Raw genomic sequence first — 25,131 nt, forward strand, 5'->3', positions numbered from 1 at the left:
CACTTTGATTAGATACTAAGTTTCCAGTGGTTACCAAAGAGTTCATTCTGAGTATCACAGCACTTCCAGGGACAAAAGCCACCTGCACGCGGTGATGCAGGTGCTCTACACCTGTCGTGCAGATGCTCTACACCTGTCGTGCAGGTGCTCTACACCTGTCGTGCAGATGCTCTACACCTGTCATGCAGGTGCTCTACACCTGTCGTGCAGATGCTCTACACCTGTCGTGCAGGTGTTCAGGAGAAGCCATCGGGAAGCTCTGGCAGAACTAGCTTTCCCCAAGTCTGAGCAACCCGCCCTCGCTGGGGCTAAGCAGAGGCTGGCCCCACCCCACCCACTCTCCAGCGCAGCCCATGCCGGGAGGAATGTGCAGGGTCACATAACAGTAATCTCACAGATGCCACCTCACTTAATGCCCCGAGTCAGGTGACTTTGCCCAGTTTGACAGAGCAGGAGGCTGGTTCCCGGAGCTGCTGTGTAGTTGATCTGAGGTCCCTCTGCTCCCAAAGGGGCAGATCATGCTTGTCACAGAAGAAGACGCTGTTTGGCAAATGAGGAATATTATCCGCACAGCCTAATCCAAGGCTTGCTGCACCAGCTGCTAATGTGCCTCTTAGAGTGTCAGTGGCGATCAGAGGACCGGCCTGAGATCACTTTACTGAGACTGCAGCTCCCTCTGGTGGTCTCAATAAGGCTTTGCTCCTAATCTACCAAAAAAAAAAAAAAGTTGGATCAAGTGACCTGGGGCTGGACCTGCCCTTCCCTCCAGGTGTGCAGGCATCTTCCAGGCCTGTCATTTACTTAGGGAAGGTGTGTGACTCATGACACAGCATCTTTCTCCCCAAAGCGCGGGTGTGGGCCGGACAGGCACCTTCATTGTGATCGACGCCATGATGGCCATGATGCACGCAGAGCAGAAGGTGGATGTGTTTGAATTTGTGTCTCGAATCCGTAATCAGCGCCCTCAGATGGTTCAAACAGATGTGAGTCCTGCCGTCCTCTTGCCCTGGTCCAGCTTCCCAAAGCAAACCCAGATATCTTGGCCACACAGGCGTGCGGGGCCCTGGCTGGCTTCCCTCCCCATGACCCTCCCTGCCCATGTGTGGGACCTCAGGGACTCCCTCGCCCTCATCTTACCCTTCTATGCTCACATGAGATGGGGCAATCCTGCTCCCCCAAACAGCGCCCATACACAGCGCCTGGCATGCTCACCAAGGTGAGGCTCTGCCACTGCCGTTCTCCTTACTCAAGGATATAAATCGTCATTATCCATGGCCGGTACTCTGACTCTTGCCCTACACCTTGTGCTGGCAAAAAGGGAAAGAGAAGAGAGCTGCCCCTTTGGGCTGCCAAGCTGCACACGGGCTGAGGATGCAGGGCAGAGTCGAGGGTGTGGGTGCCCCTGGCCTCCCCGCAGATGCAGTACACATTCATCTACCAAGCCTTACTCGAGTACTACCTCTACGGGGACACAGAGCTGGATGTGTCCTCCCTGGAGAAGCACCTGCAGACCCTGCCCGGCACCAGCACCCACTTTGACAAGATTGGGCTGGAGGAGGAGTTCAGGGTGAGTACAGCTGAGCCTCCTCTCCATCCTGGGCTAGGCAGCCAAGGACATGGGGAAAACAGGTGACCATTTAAAGGAAACCTCTTTCAATCACTTGCCCTCTTAACTGACCTCAGAAAAAGCAGGGGCGATGTCAGAGCTGTGATTTACAAGGGAAGAAGGATCAGGTGGCTTTCAGAGCCTCACAGCAGCCCTGCCGGGCACACATTTCTGTTTCCCAATGCTCAGGAGACTTCTGGGATGGAGGCGTTTCCTCTGAGCAGGTGCCCTTGCCTGCAGTACTAGTCCTCAGGTGAGCATCGTGCTCAGGGATGTCAGAGGTTTAACTGCCTCACTATGTCCTTCTCGGCTGCAGAAATTGACAAATGTCCGGATCATGAAGGAGAACATGAGGACTGGCAACTTGCCGGCAAACATGAAGAAGGCCAGGGTCATCCAGATCATCCCGTGTAAGGCACCCGCGGTGTGGCTGGGCGGGGCTGGGGCCAGAGGCTTTCATCCCAGAGAACCCATTGACCGCTGCCCCTGTGCACCAGGGTCAAAAGCAGGGTGTCCTCTGGCCCCAAGCTAAGGGCTTTTTCATAATGTAAACTTTCCCAAGAGTTGGCTTTACTTAGTGATTTTATTAATAGGCTCTATATTTTGGAAGCTTGTAGCAACGGGCTAATTTGTCAAGGTGGGACCCTTTTTATAATAACTAAAGGAAGAAACTGCTTTGCAGATGACTTCAATCGAGTGATCCTCTCCATGAAAAGGGGTCAAGAATACACAGACTACATCAACGCGTCCTTCATAGACGTACGTACGCTGGCCTGAGTTGTGGTTATGCAGGTGGGATTTCTTCACATGTGACCACACAGACTTGATTAGCTTGTTTTCACAATGAGAAATAATTGACATGTCTCCAGAAACTCAACCATTTTTGTTAGCAGAATTACTTGCTTTCAAAAATAAAAATAAAAAGTAGGCCAGGCACAATGGCGCAAGCCTGTAATCCCAACACTTTGGGAGGCTGAGGTGGGTGAATCACTTAAGGTCGGGAGTTTGAATCCAGCCTGGCCAACATGGTGAAACTCCGTCTCTATTAAAAATATAAAAATTAGCTGGGCATGGTAGCAGGTACCTGTAATCTCACCTACTCAGAGGGCTGAGGCAGGAGACTCACTTGAATTCAGAAGGCAGAAGTTGCAGTGAGCCTAGATCACGCCACTGTACTCCAGCCTGTGCGACAGAGCGAGACGCCTTCTCAAAAAAAAGAAAGTGGACTTTGGAAATAGAAACTCGCTGCTAAGAAATTGGATCTTTTTTACATTCTGCTTTTAATATACAGTTATTTTTCTTTTACATATCTGTTACACACCAGTTATATACCCAGTGCTTCTGTGCTCTCTCTTTCGTGTGATTTCTGAGACATGTACTCGTGTGGATAACACAATCATGTGTTAAGGGCACACAGACAGAGACTGGCTTCATGCACAGTGGAGTTAGCAGGAGAAGGGCAAAAAGGGGCATTGCAGCTGAGTGTGTGTCCATATTGCCATTTTCAGATGAGAAAATTGTACCAGAATTCAGTGGGGTCCTAGTGGTGAAACTGGGATTAGAATCCCCTTCTTTCACCTCCATACACAGGGCCCTTTGCACCAGCGTGTTGCTGATCCAGCTGAAACACACAGAGAAACAAGTTAGAATCTAAGCCACCAGTGCCGTTCAGGTGGCCGCAAGCGACTGCCAGTTCATAATACCCACTTGTTGATGACCTGAGGGGCTGACAGTGGTGGTTATCGTTTCAGATAAGCGAGCCTGTTGACCTGCTTGTCAGGTGTGTGCCTGAGTGCTCATGCCAGCTGGGGTCTGGTGCAGACCATGAGAGACGGGAGAGTTTCCATCATCAGACCTCGGGGTGTCCTAAACACGGGGAGTGCATAACAGAGCCAGGATGGAAGGAGGTCAGACTCTAACCTCTGCGTCTCCACGTGCAGGGCTACCGACAGAAGGACTATTTCATCGCCACCCAGGGGCCACTGGCACACACGGTGGAGGACTTCTGGAGGATGATCTGGGAGTGGAAGTCCCACACTATTGTGATGCTGACAGAGGTACAGGAGAGAGAGCAGGTGAGGGTGCCACCCAGCCCGGGCCCGCGGGCGGCCTGTGCACGTGAGGGGCTTTTACCGTTCATTCCAAATGTCCGGCCTGCACCAGGGCAAATGCACGAGTGAGACCAAGCCAGGACTACCGGGGGGGAGAGAGCTTGGAAGTGAAAAAGGTTTCACCTCACCCATTCCTTTTTTGGGAATGAGGTTTAACAGTAACTACCCACTGGCCTTTATTCTTAGTCTACATGTTATTTAACCTGCCCCGAAATTCTGCCATTTTGTATTGGCCAAGAGCATAACCTGTTGAAGAAAAAGACATGTGTTGACTTTTTTCAAGACGCGAAGACATAGATACGTGTGCCTAATGGATATTGTCCTAGAAAACTGCATGAGGTAACTCTTCCTTTTGCAGAGATCCACCCATGGCCTCCTTGTATTTATTTAATAACACAACAAACACTGGTGAATTCACCACCCAACAGTAAAGCCAAGCTTTTACCAACAGTGTACATCTATCTGGGTGCCCCCCAAGACATAACTGCTGCTGTGAATCTGTGTTTTGATTCTCTGCTCTCTTGTGAGCAGAAGAACAGCTTTATTGTGACATCCTTCACCTATAATTCATGCAATTCATCTTTTTAAAGGGTACTATTCAGTGGATTGTAGTATATTCACAAAGCTGTGCAGCCATCGCCACTATCTAATTTGAGATCATTTTCATCAACCCAAAAACAAACCTTGTGCCATTAATAGTCACTCCCCATTCCTTCCTTCCCCTAGCCCCTGGCAACCACTAATCCTCTTCCTGACTGTGCGTTTGCCTGTTCTGGACACTAATGTAAATGGAGTCACACAGTATGTGGTCTTTTGTGATTGGGTTCTTTCACTTAGCATCATGTTTTCAAGGTTCATCCATATTGTAGCATGAATCAGTAAATCATTCTTTTTTATTGACAAATAGTATTCTTTTATGTGGATATACTACATTCTACGTATCCATTCATCAGCTGGTGGAAATTTAGGTTGTTTCCACTTTGGAGCTATTATAAATAACTCTGCTTGGCCAAGCATGGCAGCTCACATCTGTTATCCCACCCCTTTGGGAGTCCGAAGTGAGCCGATCACCTGAGGTCAGGAGTTCGAGACCAGCCTGGCCAAGATGGCGAAACCCTGTCTCTACTAAAAATACAAAAATTAGCTGGGTGTGTTGGTGGGCACCTGTAATCCCAACTACTCCGGAGGCTGAGACAGGGAGAATCGCTTGAACCTGGGAGGCAGAGGCTGCGGTGAGCCGAGATTGTGCCCCTGTGCTACAGCCCTCCAGCCTGGGTGACAGAGTGAGACTCCATCTAAAAAAAAAAAAACAAAACTGCTGCTTGAACATTCAGGTAGTAGTTTTGTATGGACAGGCTTTTTCATTTTATACCTAGGAGTGGAATTGCTAGGTCATGTCATTACTCTATGTTATAAACGTATTGTTTAACATTTTTGAGGACCTGCCAGACTGTTTTCCACAGGCTGCCCCATTTTATTCCCACCAGCAATATATAAGGGTTCTCATTTCTCCACATCCTCAGTAACACTGTCATTGCCTTTTGGATGAAGGCCATCCTACTGGAGACGCTCTTTGCTTTTTAAAAACATCTTTTAAAATGTATCCGTTTATGACCACAGAGACTGTTGTTCAGTCTTGCTTGTGTTTGCATTTTGTGTAAAGAGTATCACTACAGCATGTTGCCGTCTGAGAGTTGCTTCTTGCACTCAGAACTGTGCTTCTGATGATTTTCTATGTTGATGCTTACGCTGCAGTTCGTTCGTCACTGTTGTTTCCTCAGATTCCACCACACAAACTGTGTCGTGCATTAGCTCGTGTATTCATTCCTTCTCCTGTCACGGGCACTTGAGTTGATTTCATTTTATTGTTTTACAAACAGTGCTATTGTGCATTCTTTTTTAAAAAAACTTTAAGTTCTTGGATGCCAGTGCAGACTGCGTAGTTTTGTTCCATAGGTATACGTGTGCATGGTGGTCTGCTGCACCTGGCAACCCGTCATCTAGGTTTTAAGCCCTGCATGTATTAGCTATTTGTCCTAATGCTTGCCCTCCCCTCACTCTCCACCCTCAACTGGCCCCAGTATGTGTTGCTCCCCTCCCTGTGTCCATGTGTTCTCCCTACCTGTACATTCCTGTGCATGTCTTATGCTGCACTAGGGCTGAGATGTATCAGAGTCTAAATGCTATGTTGAAGAGTATGTGAAAGTTTGAATTTGCAAGAAAATTCCTAATTGCTTTCAAAAGTGGACATCAGCAATGTGTAAGATATATCATTCATCTGCATGCCATGGTATTCTCGAGTATAGTATTCTCAAGGTGTCCTAATTATTGCTAATTGAAAATTAACATGTCGTTGGTTGTGTAGTTATTGTGCAAATACGATCTTTCTGTGGCTCTGATTAGCATCTCTAATTCCTACAAGGTCAAGCATCACTTCATGCATTTGCCATGGCATGTTTCCTCCTGTGCCAAATGCCTGTTCCTGGCTTTCACTGATTTTTCTGTGGGGTTGTTTGTCCTTTCTTATTGCTGTATAGGAGCTTTCTGTACAACCTTGATACTAAGCCTTTACTGGTTGTATGTGTTGCAAACATCTTATTGTGATCTGTGGCCTGACTTTTCACTCTTTTCACGATGTGTGTTGATGAGGAGAAGTCAATCTTATTGTAATCCAACTTTCCAGTTGTGGCCTCATGACTGCTTAGCTGTCCGGGCTCCTGTCTAGTAATCCTTGTGTACCTCAAAGTGAAAAGATATTTCTTCTTCCAAGAGTTTTGTTTTCTACCTTAAATCTTAATCCATCCAAGTTTATTTTTATTAAGGTTACAGGGTACTACACATGGAGGCGCAGGGTGTGCCCTGCCCAGTTCTAGGAAGAGCTGGGGCACTCACATCAACCCTGCTAGGGTGTGGGTCAGGGATCCAATTTCGTTTTCCCAGGTGGAAAACCATTTTCCAGCCCCATTGATTGAAGAATCTCTCCTTTCTGACACATACTAAGGTTTCATATGTACTGAAGACTCTCTCCTTTCTGACACATACTAAGGTTTCATATGTGTTGAAGAATCTCTCCTTTCTGACACATACTAAGGTTTCATATGTATTGAAGAATCTCTCCTTTCTGACACATACTAAGGTTTCATATGTATTGAAGAATCTCTCATTTCTGACACATACTAAGGTTTCATATGTATTGAAGAATCTCTCCTTGCTGACACATACTAAGGTTTCATATGTACTGAAGACTCTCTCATTTCTGACACATACTAAGGTTTCATATGTATTGAAGACTCTCTCCTTGCTGACACATACTAAGGTTTCATATGTACTGAAGACTCTCTCCTTGCTGACACATACTAAGGTTTCATATGTACTGAAGACTCTCTCCTTGCTGACACATACTAAGGTTTCATATGTATTGAAGACTCTCTCCTTGCTGACACATACTAAGGTTTCATATGTACTGAAGACTCTCTCCTTTCTGACACATACTAAGGTTTCATATGTGTTGAAGACTCTCTCTTGCTGACACATACTAAGGTTTCATATGTACTGAAGACTCTCTCATTTCTGACACATACTAAGGTTTCATATGTATTGAAGACTCTCTCCTTGCTGACACATACTAAGGTTTCATATGTACTGAAGACTCTCTCCTTGCTGACACATACTAAGGTTTCATATGTACTGAAGACTCTCTCCTTGCTGACACATACTAAGGTTTCATATGTATTGAAGACTCTCTCCTTGCTGACACATACTAAGGTTTCATATGTACTGAAGACTCTCTCCTTTCTGACACATACTAAGGTTTCATATGTGTTGAAGACTCTCTCTTGCTGACACATACTAAGGTTTCATATGTACTGAAGACTCCTTGTTGACACATACTAAGGTTTCATATGTACTGAAGACTCTCTCCTTTCTGACACATACTAAGGTTTCATATGTGTTGAAGACTCTCTCTTGCTGACACATACTAAGGTTTCATATGTACTGAAGACTCTCTCCTTGCTGACACATACTAAGGTTTCATATGTACTGAAGACTCTCTCCTTGCTGACACATACTAAGGTTTCATATGTACTGAAGACTCCTTGTTGACACATACTAAGGTTTCATATGTACTGAAGACTCCTTGTTGACACATACTAAGGTTTCATATGTATTGAAGACTCTCTCCTTGCTGACACATACTAAGGTTTCATATGTACTGAAGACTCTCTCCTTTCTGACACATACTAAGGTTTCATATGTGTTGAAGACTCTCTCTTGCTGACACATACTAAGGTTTCATATGTACTGAAGACTCCTTGTTGACACATACTAAGGTTTCATATGTACTGAAGACTCTCTCCTTGCTGACACATACTAAGGTTTCATATGTACTGAAGACTCCTTGTTGACACATACTAAGGTTTCATATGTACTGAAGACTCTCTCCTTGCTGACACATACTAAGGTTTCATATGTGTTGAAGACTCTCTCTTGCTGACACATACTAAGGTTTCATATGTACTGAAGACTCCTTGTTGACACATACTAAGGTTTCATATGTACTGAAGACTCTCTCCTTGCTGACACATACTAAGGTTTCATATGTATTGAAGAATCTCTCCTTTCTGACACATACTAAGGTTTCATATGTACTGAAGACTCTCTCCTTGCTGACACATACTAAGGTTTCATATGTACTGAAGACTCTCTCCTTTCTGACACATACTAAGGTTTCATATGTGTTGAAGACTCTCTCTTGCTGACACATACTAAGGTTTCATATGTACTGAAGACTCCTTGTTGACACATACTAAGGTTTCATATGTACTGAAGACTCTCTCCTTTCTGACACATACTAAGGTTTCATATGTGTTGAAGACTCTCTCTTGCTGACACATACTAAGGTTTCATATGTACTGAAGACTCTCTCCTTGCTGACACATACTAAGGTTTCATATGTATTGAAGAATCTCTCCTTTCTGACACATACTAAGGTTTCATATGTGTTGAAGACTCTCTCTTGCTGACACATACTAAGGTTTCATATGTACTGAAGACTCCTTGTTGACACATACTAAGGTTTCATATGTACTGAAGAATCTCTCATTTCTGACACATACTAAGGTTTCATATGTACTGAAGACTCCTTGTTGACACATACTAAGGTTTCATATGTACTGAAGACTCTCTCCTTGCTGACACATACTAAGGTTTCATATGTATTGAAGCATCTCTCATTTCTGACACATATTAAGGTTTCATATGTATTGAAGACTCTCTCCTTGCTGACACATACTAAGGTTTCATATGTACTGAAGACTCTCTCCTTTCTGACACATACTAAGGTTTCATATGTATTGAAGAATCTCTCCTTGCTGACACATACTAAGGTTTCATATGTATTGAAGACTCTCTCCTTGCTGACACATACTAAGGTTTCATATGTATTGAAGACTCTCTCCTTGCTGACACATACTAAGGTTTCATATGTACTGAAGACTCTCTCCTTTCTGACACATACTAAGGTTTCATATGTACTGAAGACTCTCTCCTTTCTGACACATACTAAGGTTTCATATGTACTGAAGACTCTCTCCTTGCTGACACATACTAAGGTTTCATATGTACTGAAGACTCTCTCCTTGCTGACACATACTAAGGTTTCATATGTACTGAAGACTCTCTCCTTGCTGACACATACTAAGGTTTCATATGTACTGAAGACTCTCTCCTTGCTGACACATACTAAGGTTTCATATGTACTGAAGACTCTCTCCTTGCTGACACATACTAAGGTTTCATATGTACTGAAGACTCTCTCCTTTCTGACACATACTAAGGTTTCATATGTACTGAAGACTCTCTCTTGCTGACACATACTAAGGTTTCATATGTACTGAAGACTCCTTGTTGACACATACTAAGGTTTCATATGTACTGAAGAATCTCTCCTTTCTGACACATACTAAGGTTTCATATGTGTTGAAGACTCTCTCTTGCTGACACATACTAAGGTTTCATATGTACTGAAGACTCCTTGTTGACACATACTAAGGTTTCATATGTACTGAAGAATCTCTCATTTCTGACACATACTAAGGTTTCATATGTACTGAAGACTCCTTGTTGACACATACTAAGGTTTCATATGTACTGAAGAATCTCTCATTTCTGACACATACTAAGGTTTCATATGTACTGAAGACTCCTTGTTGACACATACTAAGGTTTCATATGTACTGAAGAATCTCTCATTTCTGACACATACTAAGGTTTCATATGTACTGAAGACTCTCTCCTTGCTGACACATACTAAGGTTTCATATGTATTGAAGAATCTCTCATTTCTGACACATACTAAGGTTTCATATGTATTGAAGAATCTCTCATTTCTGACACATATTAAGGTTTCATATGTATTGAAGAATCTCTCATTTCTGACACATACTAAGGTTTCATATGTATTGAAGAATCTCTCCTTTCTGACACATACTAAGGTTTCATATGTACTGAAGAATCTCTCATTTCTGACACATACTAAGGTTTCATATGTATTGAAGACTCTCTCCTTGCTGACACATACTAAGGTTTCATATGTGTTGAAGACTCTCTCCTTGCTGACACATACTAAGGTTTCATATGTACTGAAGACTCTCTCCTTGCTGACACATACTAAGGTTTCATATGTACTGAAGACTCTCTCCTTGCTGACACATACTAAGGTTTCATATGTACTGAAGACTCTCTCCTTGCTGACACATACTAAGGTTTCATATTTATTGAAGAATCTCTCATTTCTGACACATACTAAGGTTTCATATGTGTTGAAGACTCTCTCCTTGCTGACACATACTAAGGTTTCATATGTACTGAAGACTCTCTCCTTGCTGACACATACTAAGGTTTCATATGTACTGAAGACTCTCTCTTGCTGACACATACTAAGGTTTCATATGTACTGAAGACTCTCTCCTTGCTGACACATACTAAGGTTTCATATGTATTGAAGAATCTCTCCTTTCTGACACATACTAAGGTTTCATATGTATTGAAGAATCTCTCATTTCTGACACATACTAAGGTTTCATATGTATTGAAGAATCTCTCATTTCTGACACATACTAAGGTTTCATATGTATTGAAGAATCTCTCATTTCTGACACATACTAAGGTTTCATATGTACTGAAGACTCTCTCCTTGCTGACACATACTAAGGTTTCATATGTATTGAAGAATCTCTTTTTGCTGACACATACTAAGGTTTCATATGTGTTGAAGACTCTCTCCTGGCTGACACATACTAAGGTTTCATATGTATTGAAGAATCTCTTTTTGCTGACACATACTAAGGTTTCATATGTGTTGAAGACTCTCTCCTTGCTGACACATACTAAGGTTTCATATGTACTGAAGAATCTCTCCTTGCTGACACATACTAAGGTTTCATATGTATTGAAGAATCTCTGCTTGCTGACACATACTAAGGTTTCAGACTCTGTTCTGTTCCCTGGGTCAACAAGCATTAATAGGCATTTATATTCATATTCATATGTTATTTTTTTATTTTACCCCCTAAGGATAAGTGCTACCAGTACTGGCCGACGGAGGGTTCAGTTACTCATGGAGAGATGACTGTTGAGATAAAGAGTGACACCCTTTCTGAAGCCATCAGTATACGAGACTTCCTGGTCACTTTCAATCAGGTATTGTTGAACTAGCTTTGTAAACTCTTGTGGACTTACGGAACCATGCCCTCCCTCCAGGTTCTGCTTGTCGTTGATTCAGAATGTGCCCCTATACTTGTCCTTCTCCTTCACTTAGTCCCAGGCAGCTATGAATGGCCAGTGGGTTTGGGAGACCATGGCAGGTCTCCTGTACAATTTCCACCTCCCTGTCCACCTGCCTCCCATTCCTTTCTCAGGAGAATTATATTAACCATTAGCTGGGGGAGAAGGAACAAAGGGGAGTAGTGAAGCCACAGAGGCCCCTCTGGGGCCCTCCTCCAGGTGCCTTCTCAGAGCCCCCCAATTGTCCCTGTTTCCACTGGGTCCTTGGTTCTGTTCGGTCTCTCTTTTTGGAAAAGAATGAGAACTGAGGGTCAGCCATGGGCAGGGAGACTCACTTGTGCACAGGACTTGATGCTGAGCTCCAGATAGTCAGTACCATGAAATGCACCTGCCACTGTTTCCTCCATGCCAGCCACACAGAGCCACCCCAGCCACCGGACGCAGATGCCTCTCATTTGAGCTCTGAAGGGAAACTCGGGGCCCTGACTTCTTGAGAAAGTGATTCCCTTCTCTCCAGCAGACCTGCCAGGGATCCCACAGAGGTTGGGTGAACCTCGCAGGGCTCCAGGGGATGTCCTCTGGACAGCTCATTCCCCCTTGCAGAAGCAAGCACAGCCAGCCACCTGCCTTCTTTAGGGCAAGCAGGTTTCAGCCTTCTCCTTCAGGCTGCCTCTGTGGGGATGCTGGCAGCACAGAAGGTTCAGGGAGGGCTCCCAGCCTTGGCCAATCCCTGAGAGGGCAGGTGGGTCTGGGGTCCGTTCCCCAAAGGCAGGTGGCACTGAGACTCCCTCTCCTCCCTGCAGCCCCAGGCCCGCCAGGAGGAGCAGGTCCGAGTAGTACGTCAGTTCCACTTCCACGGCTGGCCTGAGATCGGGATCCCCGCTGAGGGCAAAGGCATGATTGACCTCATTGCAGCCGTACAGAAGCAGCAGCAGCAGACGGGCAACCACCCCATCACCGTGCACTGCAGGTGAGCCCCGGCCTGGAGCCTGCCAGGTGGGATGGACACAGGCTGCACGCCCTCAGTACCCGCAGCTGTGGGCAGCAGAGCCTGGTGGTGGCCCCTGGCCCTGGTATTCCCTAGAGTCTCCTCTCTACCTCCCCTTACCCACATGCATGCTAATTTCACTTAAGTGCACACATGTCATTATATCATACATAAGATGCATACATGTCATTTTTGTTTGTTTGTTTCTTTGAGACAGAGTCTTACCATGTTGCTCAGGGTGGAGTGCAATGGTGTAATCTCAGCCCACCACAACCTCCACCTCCTGGGTTCAAGAGATTCTCCTGCTCAGCCTCCCAAGTAGCTGGGATTACGGGTGCCCACTACTGTGCCCAGCTAATTTTTGTATTTTTAGTAGAGACGGGGTTTCGCCATGTTGGCCAGGCTGGTTTCGAACTCCTGACCTCAGGTGATCAGCACTGCTCAGCCTCCCAAAGCGCTGGGATTACAGGCATGAGCCACTACACCCAGTTCATGTCATCTTAACAAACATGCAGAATGCATTTCAGAGGGAGCAGCTGGGAAACCACTCAAACACACACTTCCATGTGTTTCTGAAGTCATCAAAAACTGCCCGGCAGAGCTCAGAGGAACACACGCCTGGACTTCAAGTTCCCGGGTTGGCTTTGAGAGACTGCCTGGCTGGGCTGCTGCGTGTACACCCACCCTCTCCCTGGACTGGGATTCACGGCCATATGAGGAGTCCCAGCTGGGATTGTAGCCACACCTGTCCTGCAGCCTCAGCCTGGCTCCCAAGTCAGGCCCAAAGGCAGAGAGACCCCAGGGCACATAGGAGACCGCTGGGTCCACAGACAAAGGCATGAAACCCAGTATGCCCTGGGGCTGACATATGAATCTGGCCAAGCTCACTGGCCACCCACTGGTGTGCCTTTTGTGCCTCTGTCATTCTGATCCTGGCAGACACTTCTGCTGGCAGGGACCTCGACACCTGGCAAGTTTCTTCCAAGTGGGAGCTTGGTGTGTTTCTGTCCTTAGATGGTGCTAATATGCTCCTAAAACGACAATTCCGTTTCTTGTATCACACCAGTGGCACCCACTCTTTGTGACTGCCTTTCACCCCCACCCACTGTCACACCCCTTGTAGCTGGCAGAGTTCTCTCCCTGCTGGACCCCTCCAGGGTGCACTCCTGGCCTGGCCAGTAGGTGGAGCACACAGCTCAGTTTTCAGTTTTCCTGGTGCCTTCCTGGAAGTCATTTAGCATAAACTTGAATGAGTTCCATCGGGCAGTGGAGATGCAGAGGCGAACAGATCCCACCTGTGGGGAGGCAGATGCAGGGCAGAGCATTACGGCAGGACAGGAGCCTTGGAATAAGACCACACGTGAGATTACGGCAGCCAGGCATCTCCAGAGGACCTGCTGGAAGAGGCCGGCCCACCCCACCTCCTCCAGGCCAGTTCACTGGGGCCCTCCTACAAGCACCTGGGCTCTGCTCTGGTGGGTTTGTCAGCAAATGATCATGCTAAATGGAGGTGACTCAAATCTGCCTTGCTGGGAAGTGTCAGTTGACTGTTCCTGTCTGTGGATACCCTTAAATCACCCCTCCCTTTCAGCATCACCCGTTTCAGAAGACAGCACCTGGCACAGTAAGGATCGGGTATGCCAGGATTACCTCCTCCCTAGACTTGAACTGGGAGGGTTTGCATTTCTGAAAAGTTCCCAGGTGCCACCCGTGCTGCTGGTCCAGGGACCACACTTTGAGAACCATCGCCCCACGCAAAGAAGAAGGGAAACGGTGACACTCGCTTAAAAACTTATCGCTGGTCCCGACTCATTTGATAAAATATCTGTCTGCTGTAATTAGGGAGGTGTTTTAGGAATTTTACATTTGCTAAATCTCGCTCAGAAGCTGAGCTACAGACAAATGATCATAAAAATCCAGTCAAACTCAGATCATTTTCAGCGACCTTTGCTTCACTGCTGCTGTGCAGGGCCCCACCTCCTCCAGGCCAGTTCACTGGGGCCCTCTTCGTTTCTTATCCCCAAGTGCAGGTCCGATGATCTGCATTAAGCATTTTCTCTCTGCAGTGCCGGAGCTGGGCGGACAGGTACATTCATAGCGCTCAGCAACATTTTGGAGAGAGTAAAAGCCGAGGGACTTTTAGATGTATTTCAAGCTGTGAAGAGTTTACGACTTCAGAGACCACATATGGTGCAAACCCTGGTAAGAATCTGAATAAGGATGTTGCCAGAAGAGTGGAGAATTATTTCATGTTGTATTTGATGTATGTTTCATTAAAGGACCTTAAGTACATGGGGGAGGTGGGAAGGTAAAATTCCCAAGGAAAAGAGCCAGCTGCAGTTTTCACAGTAAACCTCCGCGGAGCCCCCCCAGTTTTCACAGTGAACCCCCGCGGAGTCCCCCAGTTTTCACAGTGAACCCCCGCGGAGCCCCCCAGTTTTCACAGTGAACACCCGCGGAGCCCCCCAGTTTTCACAGTGAACCCCCGCGGAGTCCCCCAGTTTTCACAGTGAACCCCCGCGGAGCCCCCCAGTTTTCACAGTGAACCCCCGCGGAGCCCCCCAGTTTTCACAGTGAACACCCGCGGAGCCCCCCAGTTTTCACAGTGAACACCCGCGGAGCCCCCCAGTTTTCACAGTGAACACCCGCGGAGCCCCCCAGTTTTCACAGTGAACCGCCGCGGAGCCCCCCAGTTTTCACAGTGAACCGCCGCGGAGCCCCCCAGTTTTCACAGTGAACCGCCGCGGTGCCCCCCAGTTTTCACAGTGAACCTCCGCGGAGCCCTCCTTCCTTGGGTCTCTGAGTTGGATTTCCTCTGGGCAAGACTTGGAAGGAGGGTCCTGTCCACCAGTTTCAATGCCTGAGACCACTTAGAGAGACATACTGAGGATAGTTTGTTGGGTTTTTTTGTTTGGTTGTTTGGTTGTTTTTTTGTTTTGGTTTGGTTTTTTTTTTTTGAGAGTCTCTCTCTGTCATCAGGCTGGGGTGCAATGGTGCCATCTCAGCTCACTGCAAACTTCACCTCCCTGGCTCAAGAGATTCTCCAGCTTCAGCCTCCCAAGTAGCTGAGATTACAGGCACCTACCACCACAGCCAGCTAATTTTTGTATTTTTAGTAGAGACAGGATCTCACCGTGTTGGCCAGGATGGTCTCGATTTCCTGGCCTCAGCCTCTCAAAGTGCTGGGATTACAGGTGTGAGCCATAGAAAAATTACTCTTAACAAGTTCAAAAGCAGCACTGAAATGTAAAATCCTGGCACTCATCATTTCAGTGTTACACTCTCCCATATGGCTTGTTTTTCCTTGCTGGGTCTCACTCAACCTCAAGAGACTGTCCGAGGACTGGAGGAATCCCTCTAATGTGTTAATATGTTTCCCTGGACATTCTCTTTCATTATGAGGACTCCTGCTTCCTGGGTTTCAGTGATTCCTCCTCACCAAATACGACTATGGATCATGGTGCTAACCCAGAAAGTACAATTTTAAAGGCTGTTAAAACCCAGCCCTTTTCTCAAAGCTTCCCACTTAGGACCGGTCTCCCCTGCCTGCTCACTTGCTAACAGTCCTGGCTCACGCGGCCCCCCGTGCATAGAGAGGCGAGAAGGAGGCCCTTCCACACGCCCCTCACAGCAGAGCACAGCAGGAACGAGAGCACGTGAGCTGAGGGCAGGCCTGCCCATCCACACCCAGGTTGGGCTGGAGCTCACGATTCTCCACCCTGGCTGTACATGAGACCCACCCACACAACGTGGTTTCAAGGTGAATGCAGGTTTGAAAGCCAATGGACTAGAAAGCTGAGTACCTCCTGGTTTCCTCTCACTTCTAAGTCTCTGCTGGCTGTGCCAGGATGGAAACCTGGATAGCTAAAATCCATGGGGGAAAAGGCATCTAGGGCTTTCCTGCTGGCCCCAGAGCCCTGACCCCAACACTTTCAGGCCTTGAGGGCTCTGAGAAAAGGCTGGAGGCGGATTCATGCCTCCTGGAGGTCGTGCCTGCCTCTGATAGTCCACGCTGCAGGAATACACAAACTGCAACAGCTTTGGGTGTGGAAAAAGTGGCAGACCATGCCCAAGAGAGGTTTTAAATCAAAATAACAATAGTAATTAATAAAAACTTAACAGGAGTCCCCTGTAATCCCATCACTTTGGGAGGCCAAGGAGGGCAGATCACTTGATCTCAGGAGTTCAAGGCCAGCCTGGGCAACATGGTGAAACCCTGTCTCTACTAAAAATACAAAAATTAGCCGGGCGTGGTGGCACATGCCTATGACTCCAGCTACTTGGGAGGCTGAGGCAGGAGAATTGCTTGAGCCAGGGAGGCAGAGGTTGCAGTGAGCCAAGATCGTGCCACCGTACTCCAGCCCGGATGACAGGTTGAGATTCCATCTCAAAAAAAAAAAAAAAAATTCTGAACAGGAACCCCTTAAAAAGAAATCCAGTTTTTAAACTATGAGCCAGACTCTGGTTTCCTCCGTTTTTGATTTGCCACAGGCTTTCCAGGCGGTGCAAATGGCCTTCGTCCCGTCTGCCCAGCAACCTCAGTATGAAAGAGACACTGCCTGTCCCCACAAAGCTTCAGCTTTTGCTGTCATCCTAGCTTCACAGCTGGACTCCCTCGGGGCTCTGTGAACTTGGACAAGCTCCTTCCACTTTCTGGGCTTCAGCTCCTTTCTGTTGAAAATAGGGATGATGGTGCTTCCCTTAGAATCACTGCGCAAATTTTGCTTTAAGTATGTCAGGGGCTCTGCAAGGGCCTGGCCTCTGGGATTTGTCCAACGACCTGTGGCCAAGACCATCTGTCTAAGCAGCAGCAAACAGCGCTTCCTTAGTCCTTTTAGGGACTCACCGCTCTCATTAATCTGCCTGGTCTGGCCAATGGATTCTATTTTCGAGAGTATCTAGCCTTCGGGTGTCCTCCTGTCTCAGCTCTCCTCTTCCTGACCCCGGCTTCCCGCTCCATGCTCCCTTACTGGGAAGCTGCCCTCAGATTGTGGCTGTCATGTGTTCTCTGTTGCCTGGTAACAGCTTGACAGAGCACTCTGTAACCTGATTTTAGAGTCAGAGTCTAGTCCACTGCCCACGCCATGATGTGTGCTCCAGAGCAGGTGATGAATCAGCAAGCGAAGGAGGGAGAAGTGAGTCGCTAAGTAGTCACTGTCAGGTGTCGGGCGCTACGCAGCCTTACACACATCGTTCTCACTTCATCCTCATAGGCCACTTGCTCTTGGGCCTGATTCTGTTCACAAGGAGTGTTCTGCAGGCACCTCCAGTTAGGAGCGTTGAGAGGCCTGCCCAAGATCTTCAGGTACTAAGGGTCAGAATGAGATTCAAACTCTTTCAGACTCCAGAAGTGAAGGGCTTCTCTAATACTCTGTGCTACCAAACCTAACGTTTGGCAGGAAAATTTTGGCAAAAAAAAAAAAAAAAAAACCCAAAACAACAACAAAAAAAAAACACAGGCACGAAAACATCATTGAGTAAAGAGATGATCGCTGGCATGCGGGTTGAGTTAGCCCTGCAGTGAGCACAGCGGCTCACAAGCCAGTTTCCCATTGCTGAGCACTCAGGGAAGCCTTGCTTCCAGCTTCCTAGGTACGCTTTGGTTGGAACTGACATCCCAATAGCCACAAGTACGTCTGTTTTCCTGGAGCCTTGTGGCTTGACCAGAAATGTCTATCTGTGACCTGAGGTGTGGCTTGTGTCATCCCAGCACACTGTCAAAATACACTTCATCCATCACTGGCCCCAGTGGCTTTTACTGAAGACGACATGGGGTGGTCAGCAGTCAGCTGCTGTGTTTGCTGTGAAAACAGAGATTAGTGATCGTCTCCATTTCCATCCCAGACCGAGCCAGCTCTGATGTTCAGTTGATGTTGCTTTCAGTTGGAAAAGTCAAAAACCAATTTGCACATATAACACTTCATGCATGTCATGAAAATGTTTGCTTCTTTGAAGAGAGCCTGTATATTTATTAAGAATTCCTTCTAGGAATTTAATTCCCTTTCTTTCTGAAGGCTGGGTGATCAGCTACGTGTCTTAGTAGCCTGAAGTGAGGACCCTACAATCTGGTCTTGGCCCTTCCAACAACTTCATGAGAATCCAGGAGCAAAGTTTCAGGCCCACTTTTTCTTTCTTCTGGAAAACCCAGGTCCTTCCCATCCTGGCCAGGGCGGGATGGAGAAAGGGCTAAGCCAGCTGTCTGGCATCTTTCCACCCAAAGGCCTGTAGATATTTGCTTACCATGTACTGAGAGAAGCCCAAGGCCGATGTGTCGGAAAGAAGCAGGCAGGGTGCTGAGGACAGCTCTTGGCCTTTCAGGCTTCCCAAGCTCATGTATCCCACCCAGGAGCCTGGGAATATCGGCCCATATATAAAACAGTGTCCCTTTTGTATAGCAAATTTAGGCTTTAAAATAATGTAGATGTGCATTTTATTTGACTTTTATAGATTGCTTTCTTGTGTTATAAATTTCTTTGGCAATGTTAGTACTCTGTTTTTCTTTTTTCTTTTCTTCTCTCTTTTTTTTCTCTGAGACAGCATCTCACTCTGTCACCTAGGCTGGAGGGCAGTGGCGCAATCTTAGCTCACTGCAGTCTGCCTTCTGGGCTCAAGCAATTTTCCCACCGCAGCCTCCCTAGTATCTGGGAATACAGGTGTGCACCACTGCTCCCAGCTAATTTTTGGATCTTTTTTGATAGAAATGGGGTTTTATCATGTTGCCCAGGCTGGTCTGGAACTCCTGGGCTCAAGTGATCCTCCTGCCTCAGCCTCCCAAAGGGCTGGGGTTACTGACATTGAGCCATTGCACCCTGCCTGCTTCTTTTTTTTTTCCAATTCAAAAATAGTTGTTTTCCAGTTTCAGTGTGAAAGCTCCAGACGTTTTACTCAGCCCATTAAATACAGTAACTTGAAACATTGATACACTGACACGTTTTATGTAGGAAAACAGCCTTATTTGGAATTCCGCATGTGCCTAAAATTAAATCATAATGTGCATAAAGGTATATGTACCCTATTTTAATGAATAGACTTAGTTATGTCTTGATTTTGAGCATTTCTCCTGATTAAATTAATCAAATATATTTTGGGGAATATCATTTTAATATGTCCTTATTTGTCTTTTCAGGAACAGTATGAATTCTGCTACAAAGTGGTACAAGATTTTATTGATATATTTTCTGATTATGCTAATTTCAAATGAAGATTCCTGCCTTAAAATATTTTTTAATTTAATGGTCAGTATATTTTGTAAAAATCATGTTAATTTATTTCATAGTTGACATCAATATCTTCCCTAATTTCTTTGTACATATTCTGTTATGCCTTAAAAACCACCTGCTATAAAGTTGTTAAATCATAAATATGCTTTTTTAAAATTGGAGTAATGTATTAAGGTCAAATAATATCCCATAAAATATATATTTCCGCTAATATTAGTAAATATCTTAATTTTTCATTAGATTCATATCATTTACTTTCTCACATTCAACGCCTCTAAATGTTGTCATCATAATATGCAAAGTGTGCCTCTGCGAGATACTAACCACAAAGCTCACATTAAGGAAACAGTTGAGGACTCAGAAGTCAGCTGAAAATGCGCTTTCCCAACACTCATTTCGCAACCCTGAGCAACAGCATTTTTGGAAGGCAAATTGTCGTGACGATACGATGTAAATGAGGACTTTTGTAAAGTTCTCAGTCTCAGCCCATGCGGTTTATCTTTACATTTTAAAGATCAAAGAAGTCTTTACCACCTGAATCCAGGTCTCAAACACACTAGAGTCGCTGACGACTTTACAGTAATATTTAAAAATGCATTTACTCAAGATTGTGTCTACACCGTCTTGGCTGGATGAGAAGAGATGTCAGTGCTGGGTCGTCCCGTTGACCATGGTCTTGAGTACAACAAAGTCAGCCGGAGCTGCACTCTGAAGCACCACCTGCTGTCCAGCTGCCTGTCTGTTTGGCCCAGACAACCCTCAGAGAATCAAACCAGCTGCCTCTCCCACTCTTCCCTCCCATTCTGCCACAGTGGCCTGTGCTGGTCCAGAGCTACACCTGGAGGCTCAACACGAAGCCACCTCCCATCCAAAGGATCAGATGAACAGAGCATCTTACGTACGCAGTACAGAGGAGCACACACTGGGATCGAAACAGTAGAATAACCACAGGCCACTAAACTTTACATTTTCTGAGCAGCATTTTGGTATTTAAACATTTCTTGTAAAAAGCTAAGATTGTTTGTAAGAAAGGAATCCTTAAAATCTAGATTTATACCATTTTTTAAAGTCCCACCTTTCAGTGTTTAATAAAAGAAAAAAGAAATCCTTAATCTAAAAGCTAAATTATTTTTGAATGGAAATACTACTGAGACCATTGACACTGGACAATAATAATGATCCCATTGCCAGATAGGACTGGCCGATGGGGGAGAAAGGATAGGATGTGAATGTCTCAACATGGAGTTTCACAGCAGTTACCTTTCTATGGCTGCTAGGTACCCAGCAGACGAGCACAATATAAACAGGAAGTTATCTGGCCTACCTTACTACTAAAAGCATTTAACACGTGCAATTTTTGGCACATCTTTTTTTTTTAAAAGCTATTAAAGGCCTTCTTTGACATCTTCCCTGATAAACAGTCACACCCTCGTGTTGCAGTGCTCATCCCCTATTCGTGATGGTGTGTGCAAATGCAACCCCAGGACACATTGTTGTCATAGGCTCACAGGGAATCAAGCTTCTTGCCCACTCCACGGCTCCGGGCCCCATCCAAGGGCAAGACTTGGTGCCCAGCTGGAAGGATGCAAGCACACTTTGTGACTGCCATCCTCACCAGCTGCATGTCTAGGCTGCACTGCTGAATGTGCTCCTCTCTCATTCTCTGTACAATGATTCGGCATCTCGGTGGAAGAGGAAAAGGGAGCTTTTTGAGGCTTGCCAGGTCTCTTTCGTTTTCATCATTAAAATTCCAAACCCAATGCCTTTTATCGACTGAAGGAGAAGAGAGGGAAATAAGCTTCCATTCAGCACCTGAACCCTAGAAACAGAGCCAGCTTGCTACGATGAGGGTGGTGGTACTCTGGTAATTCATGTGAGAGTTCAGAGTCAAAGTCAAGGGGCACAGGCTTTGGTTCATGTCTAGGAGCCCTCGTCAGAACCTGGAACCCTTTAATGGTCTAACTGGCATCTCTTGTATCAAGAAGTACCTTTAAGGTAGACCTTTTCAGGGCGCCCTCAGGAAAGAGCCCTGCTCGTGGTTTTTCCTGTCCCTTTAGACCAACCCCAGGTGTCTGCTGCAGGGGTTCTGCCTATTCCCAAACCGTTTCCATTCCAGAAACAAAGCAGAAGCCACTTCCCCAGGTTGCAGGACTCTCCCTGTTGCCGCCCGGGGCAGCATTTGCCTTTTAGAGGGGCCGGTCATTACAGCCTCGTGGCCTCTACCGAGGCCCCTGGTCACACCATCTCCTGGGCCTTAGAGCAACTCATGCTGCGAGGAATCAATCCCTGGGGGACTCCATATCATCTCCGTGCAACCTGGAAAGGTAATCTCTTCTTTCCTTCAGTCAAAGAAAGTCCACTGTACGTAACAGAACAGCCCCGAACAGCCCAGTGCTGACACCGGTGTTCCTTTCACCTTTTCCTCTGTTGCATGCAGTTAGTTGCGTTCAGATGCCAAATAGTGATTAGAAGCTGACCATTCTGATCTGTGTGATACTGGTCACCGTGTGACTGCCTTTACGGTTTCTCTCCATGTGCTCTATGAATGAAGAATGCATAGCAGTGTTTTAAAAGGTATTTTTATGTGTTTTTAAACACTTTTTAAAATGAGCCTGACACCTGTGTTTCAGCATTTGGAGACATACCCATGTTATTCTTTTAAGTGTATGATTACTGATATTTTTTGTTTGTTCAACTAAGTTGTGTTTATGTGCCATCTTTATAATATATGTATGTTATTACAGTTTCAACTGTCATATTTTCTTCGATTACATTTATCATTTGATCTTGCTCTGATTATAATGCCAGTGAATGTTGCTGAATTCTTTGTATATGCAAATTGCAAGGTTTAAACCATTCTGACGCAAGGATAAACCTTTACTTTGACTACCAGCCTGCGTCTTTTTCTTCAGATCTCTTCATTTCATTCCTATAGGGGGTGGAAATCACCTGCTATGAGATGGTGTTTGCTGTTGTGGACCCTTTTGTTACTGGTTTCTCCCTATGGGTCTGTGGGTCCCAGTGTCCCATCCTAGAAAGGCAGCATCCACTCTGCTGTGAATGTGGCCTTGGCTCTTCCCCTGGGGTAAGCAACCTGGGCACATGAAGGTGCAGGCACAGCTGGACACAATGGGGAGGGGCAGAGGGATCCAAGGAAAAGGAGATGTGGAGGAGGCATAGAGGAAGTCACCAACTGGGCATCTACCCGGTGAACTCAAATAGCCCTGCCTGAGCCCAACGCTGCAGAAGGAGCTGAGGTCTGCAAAAGTACAACTGCTAGACCAGCCTCCAAGACAGGCCCTGTCAACAGAAACACACAGATAGGACACTGAGTGCTAAGGGACCTCAGGAGAGACAGGAAGGTAGCCAAAGGCACCGGTTAGGGTATGCGTCTCAGCAAGCCACTCAGAGAAGCGTTATTGAGACCACACTGGGAACTCCACTCTGCCGAGATGCTTAAGGGGTCTCCCCACATCTCCTGCATGAAGGGGCAGGATGCTGGAGCACTGACCCATGGCTCTCATCCATCAGGTGGAGGGTTGGTTCCAAGGCTGCCAGCTCCCTGACATATGCATGCCCCACTTGTGGGCATACTGTAGCCAAAATCAGAGGAGCATCTAGGGCAGTGATGCAGAACACCCAAGGAACCTGCTGTGGTCACCAAGCTTCCAAGCTTGGCCTCTGATGCTTCCATATTGAGCGTGGTGGCTGTGTGTCAGTGGGGAGCAAAGTCAGTCCAGGGGGGCCTCAGGCCATCTGCTGAGTTGCTGGGAGGGCAACTTCAGGGTCCAGGACAGCCGTGCCCCAGCGGGGGCTCACACTGCCACTTCCACACTCAGTGCCCACAGCTGGTCTCCTACTGGGTCCAGGGTCTAACAGAACCAACTGCCCTTTGTCTCGAAGAATGGGACAATACCAGCAATACAGGGAGACATGTTTGTTATAAGCGTTCAAACCAAACAGAAATACACCAAGAGTCTGTATGCATTCAGCCCCTTTCCTAGCTCCCCTCCCCATCTCAACCCACGGATAACTTTGGAGTACATCTCAAAACAGACAACACTCTGCAATTGAAATCTGTATAGTTACAGAAACACACACTGTTTGTTTTTATGACCAACAGTCAAACTCCTGGTATAGCATCAGATCCGGGACTCCCATTGTCAAAATCACTTTATGTTCTGCTGAGAAAGCAAAAATGCGGCTGTTTATTCCCGTAAGATCCCACCAAGTTCATGATAATCTTGATGTTAGGGAGGTTAATATGTGAGTCACATATTAAGTGACTGGACTGCAGTGATACAATCATAACGCACTGCAGCCTTGACCTCCTGGGCTCAAGCAATCCTCCCATATCAGCCTCCCAAGTAGCTGGGACTAAGGTATGTGCCACCATGCCCAGCTGTTTCTTTTTTTTTGTAGAGATGGGGTCTTGCTATGTTGCTCATGCTGATCTTGAACTCCTGGCCTCAAGCGATTCTCCGGCCTTCACCTCCAAATGTGCTGGAATTACCAGTGTAAGCCACTGCCCCTCGCTATTCAGTGCTATTATGTTCCAGATTCTTCCTTCACCTTCTCATAGAGAAATCCCCAGCAACGAAAGAATTTATGAGCCACGGGAAATATCTTGGAGCTTCCGGCATCTAATAAATATGTTCATCCTCTCATGATGATAATTAGCATGTACTGATGCTTACCAAGCTTTGAGTGAAATGCTAAGTGTTTTACACATATGGTCTCATTTAATCTTCTCAACGATGCTATGTGCTCAGGTACTGAACAGCCTCATTTACGAATGGGAAATCATCTAGCAAAGTTAAATGACTAAGTTCACACAGCAGCAAATTAGACAAGCTAGAATTTACACCTAAGCATTTGACTCCGAAGTCTAAACTCTCTCTAGGAATTTACACTGCGCAAGGGTGTGGAATGCATGCCAGATATCACGTTAATTTTGCAAATGATAAAGGAGCACCTGGCAGACAGACAAGGGCCAGGATGGATTTTAGAACACTCCGACCTGTGAGAGAAGTAGATAGGCCTGCACCAGCTCTGTTTCTGCAGTGACATACACAGGTGTCAGAGCCTTTCCTGCTTTCCTGTCACTGAGACCTGGGACTGTGCTGTCAATACAGTTTTTGTTTGTTTTTTCTTCAGGTGACATCAAGAGCTCCCCCTGGGAGTTTGGGTTGTGGAGGCTGCTTAGGAACCCCACTGGAGAGATGGGTCAAGCAGGTATCCAAGTCCAATTACCTGGCTCAGGGCTTGACGTCACAGACGCGAGACTGCCTGAGACGGGCTGTTGAGCACGAAGCTGACTGGGGCCCTCGCAGAGCAAGACACAACAAACCAAATCTCCTTCCTGAAATCCCCGCGCAGACCGCGGGAGGGGTTTCCTGCCACACATCATGGGCACTTCTT

The 25,131-nt window shown here is 46.3% G+C and overlaps 1 protein-coding gene across 17 annotated transcripts in view; it reads left to right on the forward strand.

The window, feature by feature from the left end:
- Positions 1 to 22,602, forward strand: part of PTPRE (protein tyrosine phosphatase receptor type E) — a 186,966-nt gene extending 164,364 nt beyond the window's left edge. For 15 of the 17 annotated variants that reach the window (XM_078346773.1, XM_035269481.3, XM_078346781.1 and 12 more), the window contains 10 exons: positions 848 to 983; positions 1,418 to 1,567; positions 1,923 to 2,016; positions 2,289 to 2,365; positions 3,547 to 3,681; positions 11,293 to 11,418; positions 12,306 to 12,472; positions 14,557 to 14,692; positions 19,617 to 19,725; positions 19,951 to 22,602. In XM_078346773.1, the coding sequence (XP_078202899.1) occupies positions 848 to 983; positions 1,418 to 1,567; positions 1,923 to 2,016; positions 2,289 to 2,365; positions 3,547 to 3,681; positions 11,293 to 11,418; positions 12,306 to 12,472; positions 14,557 to 14,692; positions 19,617 to 19,691 (1,096 nt within the window). In that variant the 3' untranslated portion in view covers positions 19,692 to 19,725; positions 19,951 to 22,602. Of the gene's footprint in view, positions 1 to 847; positions 984 to 1,417; positions 1,568 to 1,922; positions 2,017 to 2,288; positions 2,366 to 3,546; positions 3,682 to 11,292; positions 11,419 to 12,305; positions 12,473 to 14,556; positions 14,693 to 19,616; positions 19,919 to 19,950 lie in introns of those variants that run through there. The other 2 variants (XM_035269485.3, XM_078346782.1) reach the window with 1 other exon arrangement.
- Positions 22,603 to 25,131: the final 2,529 nt, after the last annotated feature.

Source organism: Callithrix jacchus, chromosome 12 (assembly GCF_049354715.1).
Source record: "Callithrix jacchus isolate 240 chromosome 12, calJac240_pri, whole genome shotgun sequence".
NCBI lineage: Eukaryota > Metazoa > Chordata > Mammalia > Primates > Cebidae > Callithrix > Callithrix jacchus.